General features: G+C 28.8%; 1 protein-coding gene across 1 annotated transcript in view; it reads right to left on the reverse strand.

Annotated features, from left to right (window-relative positions):
- Window positions 1-732: 732 nt before the first annotated feature.
- The window catches only part of LOC111641688 (FERM, ARHGEF and pleckstrin domain-containing protein 1-like), a 154,751-nt gene continuing 145,674 nt past the window's right edge, over window positions 733-9,809 (reverse strand). The window contains exons 16-19 of the mRNA XM_023387893.1: window positions 7,310-7,381; window positions 2,982-3,050; window positions 2,731-2,903; window positions 733-906 (exon numbers count right to left, since the gene is read on the reverse strand). Coding sequence (XP_023243661.1) covers window positions 741-906; window positions 2,731-2,903; window positions 2,982-3,050; window positions 7,310-7,381 — 480 coding nt within the window. The 3' untranslated portion in view covers window positions 733-740. The remainder of the gene's footprint in view (window positions 907-2,730; window positions 2,904-2,981; window positions 3,051-7,309; window positions 7,382-9,809) is intronic.

The raw sequence follows: 9,809 nt of genomic DNA on the forward strand, positions 1-9,809 counted from the left end.
AATAATGTAAGTCCTAAGATCAACCATCTTCGATAGAGATTGAATTGACAGATGATTTTGACTCATCCTGGAATCTAAGTTCTGATCACGTTACACTTAGTAACGAGTGACAACCAATTGGAAAGCAGAGAGGAGTGAGACCAACCAATCGGAATAGTTGATCTGGGACCTGAAAGTTATAAAAATTGAAACTTCAAAGACATGGATAGCTTCTTGACCTGTCATTTTATTGTGCGCATCCCTCCTTGGAAAAAGGATATCCAGCATCACCAACTCTACATTGGACTTGTCATCTTTCTCTTGCTGCAGATTGCCACCCAACAATGCCCTGGGGCCATCAACCTCCAAAAGGACTTTGGGGATTTGTACCTGAAGACCCTTGTTCTCCATAAAAAGGGAGAAGATTCAGAAGGCTTGATTCCTCTTACTGACAGAAGACTTTGCAGTTGTAAACATCTTTTGTATAATAAAATGGAATGAAAGTTATGTAACTGGAGAGTTGTCTCTGTGCCTAATGCTCCCACATATGATATGAAACCACTCAGATATTCTGACATTATGTGCTGTTCAGTGACTTTACACCACTGCACATGTGCACACTTCAAATCTTTGTATTTAAACATATCTGATTGCTTGTTCCTTTTTTTCTGTAGAATATTTAATATTTGTTACAAATGAATGAAAATGTTTAAATATTTTTATTCCACTTACTGGTTTTTGTGTATTTGGTATGTGTAATTTTATTTTAAACAGCCAGTTTTTGCTGTGGTGAATATTTTAAATAATAGTAACTTACTACATGAATGTAGACTAGAATACATTATTTTGGAAATATCTCGTTGCACTTGAACTCTCTGAATAGCTGCACTCAAATCATCCAACCATTTCTTCTTTTCAACTTCAGAACTAGAAAACAAAACATTAAATACAATCACTGAAATGTTACTTGATTTTGGTGTAAACTGTAGCAAGTGAAAAATGAAACTTCATTTTTTTGGTCAAACTGATATAAGATAAATCTTTTTAAAACATAGCATGTACCATTAAATTTTTTTAAATGCTGAATATTTTTGGCTGTTGTTATGTCTCAAAATAGAAGACAAATTTTGTAAATTAACCTGTAAAAATTATATAACTGACAATTCTAAAATATTTTAAAATTCAATTTTACATTATGTTTGTCACACATCAATGTAAAATCTAAGAAAAACTCTTACAAATTAACACTCAAAAAACCTTAACAGTCCAGTACTAAATATTTAATAGAAAGCAAATGTTTTCAACTGTACTTTCAGTCTCCTACAGTTTAAAAAATCAGTGAGATTCGAACAAGTGAATTTGAAAAACAAAAATTACGAGAAATTTTCAAAAAACCTGGAACAGCATAAGCAGGTTTTTAAAACCATGGAATATTCTAAGCTTATGTGTAAACAGTTATGCATGCATGTTACCATGGTGATGGAATGGTATATGTGATATAACTACATACATATACCAACAAAAGGAGGGTGGGGGTGTGGTTTCTAACTATTGATGCAGGGATTGCCATACATACAAGCTTAGAATGTTCCATGGTTTTAAAACCCACTTGTGTTGTTCCAGGTTTTTTGAAAATAATTTCATAATTTTTGTTCTTTGAATTCATTTGTTCGAATCTCACTGGTATTTTTAAACTTGAAGATCAAAAGTACAGTTGAAAATGTTTGTTTTCTATTAAATATTTAGTACTGGACTGTTAAGGTTTTTTGAGTGTTAATTTATGTGTGTTCCAGTATTTGTGTACAAAGGTTTTTAATTTAAAAACTCTTACTAATACAAGTAGTAAATGGACTCCTTCAGTCAATGGTGGACTAATCCATCAGAAAATTCCCAATTTCCCAGAAGGCTGCTTGCTTGATGATTGTTCCTTATTTTATTATATGTTATATTTCACTTGAGAAAAATAAATTAATAACTGAAATAGAAGTGTTGTCTATTTATCTATTTTATTAAATTTTAAAAAAGCCTTATTCAAGTCATATGTTGCTATGGTCCAGTCCATATATAGTCCATGGTATTATTATATTATGCATTATGGTATTATTATAAATTTATGTAGCTGAATTTTTCTTTAAATCGATTTGTGTAATATTTGTTCATAATTTATAATCAATGAGCAATTATTTATTGTGACATTGTCACAATGCTAGGCTGCAATTTTTTACCACAATATTATCAATATTTTTAGTAATGTCTTGCACCTGTACATCATACTTTTTCTGTTAGGAATAGAGTTATGTCAGTCATTTGTCTAAATCTGTTCAGGGAAAAATTTTTGTATTGAAATAAAGTGACTTCCAGTTTGCACTGAAAATTTGTATATAGTTAATCTGGCCTTCCTGCCCCTAAGCTTTCTATATCTGATCTATCTAACTCTGTTCTCAACATTAAAAAAGGACAGACAAGAGTGGAAATTTATAGGTCTACAATTTTTTCAAATTATAGCTCCAATCATTGCTATCTTCCAGGATTCAAATGATGTTAGGAATTCTATGTTCTATTGGTTCTGTTACATCTAAAAAGTGTTTAATTCATAGAACAGCATGATGAAGGCCATTAAAAATGGCCAAAACATTAGTTAAGGATAAAATTTTAAAAATATCAAGTTAAAAAGTTTTATGCATTTGTGTAATTAAAATTTTGTAGTTAGCAAAATTAGTCATAAATAAAAATATAATTTTATTTCCTTACTTAGCAGCCACCATAAGTGCTCGATTTCCTCCATAAATTGTGAAACAATGATTCACTCCCATTCTTGGTTCTGTTTCTTCTACCATAACTCCTTGTAAAAGCAGCTGCCCATGAACTTTAAACTGTAACTGAGGAGTAGCTGCACGACTAGTATATAAAAGCATATCTGAAAACTGAAAACATTTTTGGTTTGAACACTTCACATATAATACAGCATTCAATATTTTTATTTAAAAAAAAATAATAAGTACCAGGAAAAACATTCTTTGTTGATAACCTTTTCTTGATAACTTTTGTAGACATCCCTCACGAATAAATTCCTAATAAAAAAAAAATATATATCTATCAAATAACAAAATTTAAATAAATTTTTAATTTAACTTGTAAATAATCACCAAAAATCATAAATGCTTCTATCCCTTAATATTAATCTGATAACTTTTATAAAGCTGTTTCAAACTACATACAAAAATATAAAATAAAATGATGTATAAAACAAGCATCACCAATACAATTACAAAATTTTTATATATATAATAACTTTTATACATAAAAAAAAAAAAAAAAAGACAATTTCTATTATAGAATAAATCTAATTTTCTTGAAAGCTTCACATAATCAAAATTATATATAATTAAATTTATGTTAATTAAATCTGAATTAAATTGTTTATATGTAAAAGCATATAGCCTTTAATTAATTAAATAAAAACCATTTGTTAACCTTTATCAAAAAATTAATTAATTTATTTTTTCATCTGAAATATATTCAGTCTGTAAATTTCATGTACATACAATGGAATTATAGTCTGCAAAAATCATTATTTGATAGAACATACTTATACATTTTCTTTCTGTTCGTTGATCTTCATACATTTCTTCTAAACACATTCTTATAAGTATACACAACAAATAAAGTCACATAAAATATAAGAGATTAATAATATATCCTAGATATGAAGTTAGGCATGGCTGTTGACTGTCCTGCTCCTACAGGGAGAGTCCTGCATTCCAGTGCATTGTCCTTCAGTCTCACAAAACAAAAACTGTATTTTATGTAAGTTTCAAACACATTTGGTCACCAATGTTCCTGTTCTAAAATCTTGAATTTTTCTTTTTGAAATTTATTTTATTAATTTCTTGAACATAAATGCATTCATGTTCATGTTTTTGTTGTATTCATCATCATGAATATGATAAAAGAAACCAACATTTGCATTACTGTATAATGAGAAAATATAAGTACTACTCCCATGTTTTCAAAGAAATAGAAAACCCTTCTCCAGTTTTCAAAAAAAAACTTTTTTTATATTTTTTAAAGTTTAAAATCACATTCCTCAGAAAATAGTATTTGATCCTCATTCCAGACCATGTTGGCTCTCAATGTTACAACATATGGTTGACCCATAATGGTGTATAACCTGCAATGACATATATCCCATGAATGAAAACTGCAAAAATGAAAAGAAAATCTTTGTATAACATGCCCTACTGTATACCCCACATCTCTGGAGAAGTTTTTGAAAACAAGATAATTACCAGTATGTAGTTTAGAAGTTGCCATCTCAAGCATTAAAAAAGTGCTTTCTTTCTGTTTCATTTCTGTTAACAAATCATTGTAGATTCATTGTATAAACAACCAAGCTCAAATAGTCCAAATAATCCAGAAAAAAATGTCTGAATTATTCAAACTATAGTTTGGCTAATTATTAATTAATAATTAGTATAAAATAATTTTTCTAAAAATAGGAGATTAGATCACTATCTTATACAGTAGAGTCTCAAAAACTCAGCCTAATGTGGACCGAAGGGTGGCCGAGTTTGTGAAATGCCGGGTTATCAGGAATAGGGTTAAAAAAGAATAAGTATGAGCGTTTCCTCAGAAAATACTGTACTGTACTTGTATGTATTGTTTGCTTGAGAATATAGAAGAGAATAAACTGCTCAAATACTCTTAAACAAAGGAAAAGTATATACTTTATGAAGGCATAGAGCCTTTACTACATAAAAATGAAAATTAATGAATACACAGTGTACAATAATTTGTCTGATAAGACAGACATCAGAAAAATACTTTATGAGGCATAAAGCTGTCTATAATGAAAATTAACTAGGGGTTTTTTCGCCCTGCCAGGGTATGGCCGCATTGTCTGGACTGCCAGGTTATCGAGTGCTGAGTTTTCGGGACTCTACTGTACTAACATTAATTAATAATTACAATTATTTTTGAATTAAATTTAATACTTTTATTTAATCTTTATTAATTATTAAATTTAATTCAAAATAGTAATTAATGAAATTGGAACTAAAGATGATAGGTGTGATTAATATAAGGATGTGACTATACATACACTGTGTTTTTAATACAATATGCAAGTAATTTTATTTGCTATTTTTCATACATACTTTTACATTACATATTCATATTTTTATATACTGTAAAATTCAATAATCATCTGAGTATAAAGTAAACTTTAGTTTTAATAGTATTTTAAAAATTTACAAAACGTTTAATAAAATTTGATAAAACAGCAATAAATGGAATAATTATTTCTTTGAATTTTTTATATATATTCTTGATAAATATTGTTAATTTATGCATAAATAATGAGTATTCATACATTCACTATTTATAATATCAGTTATCAGGAATCTGACTATTTTTCATTTCAAGTCTAAAACTGATGCTCTCTTCTATGATTATTAAATATGACTTTATAAAAGCACTTTCATAAATTATCAATAATTCTTGCAATATCACATGTAATATTGTGTCACTAAATGTTTTCATAATAGAATAATATTTTAAAATTATATTCGGACAATATAAAATCCCCAACATACGATTTTCCACGCTTTTCCTGCTTTTCAAATGAATGGCGGTTGTCACCATGGGAATGCCGATCAGGCAACTTTGGAAACTCGACCGCGAATTGGCTGGAAGACATTGTACGACCAGCGGACGTCTGATAATGCTACTAAGCACCGATTGGTGAAATTCCATTTGCCTCAATCTGTATAAAAGGATTGAGTTTAGGCGGAAAGTTGAGTTCGTCTAAGACTCATCAAGAGAACTCACATTCGTCTAGCTTCGCCTAAGCTTGCCTAGGAGATTGTTTCGTCTCGCTGTGCGGTAACTAACATTTGAAGGAGTTCGTCGCATTTTATGAGTTAATTTACAAATTAAAGTGATACATTAAATTAATAAGTTATTTTTATATATAATTCAAATCTTACATTATTAATAATAAAATTTTAAAAAATGTAAAAAATTTTTAAAATTTCACACTGTTAATGCTTAATATAGAAAATGTAATGATTGCATCATTTTAGTGTTAAACATGCGAGAAATTGCAAGAATTGAGCTATAGGAAAAAATTTTATATTTGAATTGATTATTTATTGTGACATTGTCACAATGCTGGGTTGCAATTTTTTTAATCATATTGTTTAATTTATTTAATTTAAAATATATCCTCTCCATCTCAAATTAGTAGTGTCTTGCCCCTGTACATAATACTTTTCCTGTTAGCAACAAAGTCATGCCATCATCTATCTAACTCCTTACAGGGGAAAATTTTTGAATTGAGTGACTTTTTTGGTTTGCACTGGAAATTCATATACAGTTAATCGAGGCCTCCTGCCCCTAAGCTCTCCATATCTGATCTTGGTTTTCAAATATCTAACTCCATTCTTGAAATTAAGGAAAGACAGACTGACAGATAGACAACAGTAAAAATTTATAGGTCTACAATTTTTTCAAATTGCAGCCCAATGACCATTTTATTATTCAAATACTAATCATTTGATAAAAAAATTATTCCAATCAAGTCATTAATAAATGGTATAGAAATTGTGATAGTAAGAACAGTGTTTTTTTTATACATAAACAAACAACATTTATCAAAATGCATATAAAAATCCAAAAAAATTAATTCCTCCAATAATGATTATTATTGTTTATCAAATTTTCTTAAATATTTAAAATCTTAAATTTGTTGTAAAATTGTTGGGGCAATGATGAGGCAATCCTTTAACTTATAACTGAACTTTATTTTAATCTAGGCTATATATATATATATATACTTGTTAATATATCCATAACTTTGGCACCAACAGAACAACAGCTTTCTTCCTGTCTCGGGCTATCTTAGCAGAGTGTTGCCAGTCCGTGTGCAGTTTTATGACATTGATACGCACTTTAGTTTCGCATTCCCAACAAAAATACTATCAAAACTAAATTTTTGCTTAATGCTCTAATAATTATTGAATTTCATACAAATCATAGCAAACAAAATTATATAAGTCATTAATGATAAAAAAACAATGTAAGTAAAAATAGACAATTAATGATACATGGTGTAAGTATAAACAGTCACATCTTTAAATTGATTATTACATTCTTCCAATTTATAAGACTTTCACTTTAAGGAACATTAATTTAAATTTTATGATAATTCTGTTACATAGTAATAGCATTCAGTTGTATATTTGTTTCAGAAAAATTAAATATCTTTATTTCAATGTTTCTGAAATATTAATTTGATGTATTAATATCAAAACATTAATAAATTACATACCCGATTAGAATGAACAATATTATCAATTCCAATAAGATCTCGCTGCAATTCCATTAATTTTACATAATTTTCCTGTTAAAATAAATTATATTTATTAATTAGTATAATGCAAATAATATTTTTATTTCTATACAATAAAATATATGATGAAATACAAAACTGTTAATTTAATTTATTTTTAAGATTTTTAGATAGTAAAAAAACAAATAGACTATCCTCTAAAAAAATTAGCTTTATTGTTTTTATAACAAAAAATACTGTATTTCCTAAATATTAGTCAATGTTTTTTCCAATTTTAAAGAGGCAAAAAATTACTCTCTACCTGTATTTAAGCCTTGACTTATATTTGAGTCTGATTAAAGTTTACTTCAATTTTGATAACTGTTGTGGTACATTATGTGCAAATTTAAACTGATGCTAAAATTCAGTACATCAAATGTTTAGCAATGTTAAATGCCAGCCAAGTTTGTGACCTATCATGCTGCAGCCTGCAAAACTATGTGCAGGAATTAGAAGTTTGACACAATTATGAAAATTCACTAAACTAAGCCAAATGTTTTTATTCTAATCAACAGAATCAGTCATTTTTGCTGATTTCTATGAAAATTTTATTTTGGTAACTTTTTTATTTTACTCCTAGATGTCACTTCTAATCAAGCAATCATCACAAGTTAGGGAAAAGTTGCTGAAAATTTACTGTGAAATTTATTCTGTTGTAAAGTATAAATTTCTGTTGTAATTATAAATTTATGTAGTCAATATAATCATATATTTTAGACTTTAAAAAAAGCTTGTTTTATACAGTTATCAAAAAAATGCCATGCAGAAATAAAACACAATTCGATTTTGTTTCAATAGTCACAAAACTGCAAGTACACTTTCTAGAATAGTGGTGCACAAACTATCTTCATTTCTGACCCCCCCATTTCGTGTAAAATTTTTTCACGACCCCTTGATAGAAAGTAGACTTTTTTTTTAATTGTCAACATAGTTAAAGTGAAATTCTTTCTGGGATTTGTGCTTATGTTTCTGCCTTATTAGAGGTCTGAATAATACAAATAATTTTATGAAACAATGGTTTTATTTATGCATATGGGTGTAAATATTTATTTAATGAGAAATACTTTTAAAATAACTTTACATCATAAGAATTCAATGTGAGATATGTGCTTAAAAAGAGCTCATGAGTGCTTCTATGTTTGGACCTGTATTGCAAATCGCAAGCCGTAAGTCATCCTCTGGATCCAATCAAGATCGATATTTTGTTTTAATGGCAACTAATTTTGAAAAGTCGTTTCACATATATAGGTCAATGCAAACTGAATCAAAATAATGATTGCCTTTTTCTTCAAATCAGCATATTTGTTTCCAATCGATAACCAAAATTTTTGGCAAGTCAGAGATTTAAATTGAATGCTGGTCTGATATAGTCTTTTTACTGTGCTGTGACTATACTCTTGCACTGCAAGCTAAATATGCATGTGTCAACATGCATTTCTGTTGTCACTCTCAGTATTACGCAACATTATCAGTATCACTATCTCTGTTCGCCTGCCAGTTGCTGAAGTATAAATATTAGGTACTAATACAGACAATTACTTTCGTAAAAAAATATACAGCAAAACTCCGCTTAACGCTGTCTCGATTAATGCAGATTCAATATAATGTGATCTGCTCAAAGCCTTAAAAAATAAAAATAAAAATAAAAATAAATAATATCATGAATGCCATAGGCAATATTGACTTCAACTTTGCTTAGCAAGAATTAACTGATAAATGCATGAACGAAGTGTGGAAGAAGTTATGGCTGAAGGTATCCAAGAATTCTCAATGAGAAGAGCTTATCGCTGTATTGTTAGGTTGACCAAATTGTCAACCTAATGATACAGCAGGACTAGAAGATATAGATGAACAGGATATTGAGGAGTTACAGCAGGTTTCTGGTGAGAGCCTTACCAACAATGACCTTCAAGAACTGGCAGAACATGGAATTCATGTGGAACTGGAAAATAGAGATTCTGAAAACGAAGAACCCAAAAAATTTCTCTACAGATTTCCTTAATAAAAGTTTGGTAATGATAACCGAAATCGTTGATCAAATTGTAACAAATGATCCAGATTTTGAAAGGAGTGCAAAAGCAAAATGAGGTGTTTTGGATGTGATCTTCTGCTACTGAAAGGAGTGCAAAAGCAAAATGAGGCGTTTTGGATGTGATCTTCTGCTACCGACATTTGCTTAAGGAAAGAAAAAAGCGGAAAACGAAACTTCACGACTTTATTGCAAAGGAACAAGAATTTCAGAAAACTCAGGATCTTCACAAAAAATGAACTTTACATTTCTGTATGAATATGTTTATGTGTTATTTAACATATATTATTATACCAATTAATATAAAAATAAGTTAAATTTAAAGTAAAATTTGTTTATTTTTGGTCGCGTGTTCCCCTATCCCTATTTACTCTATGCTAAAATGATCTTGTTTAACGCTGTTTCGTTTAG

This window comes from Centruroides sculpturatus, unplaced genomic scaffold (assembly GCF_000671375.1).
Source record: "Centruroides sculpturatus isolate CEXI.00-Female unplaced genomic scaffold, Cexi_2.0 scaffold1588, whole genome shotgun sequence".
Lineage (NCBI taxonomy): Eukaryota > Metazoa > Arthropoda > Arachnida > Scorpiones > Buthidae > Centruroides > Centruroides sculpturatus.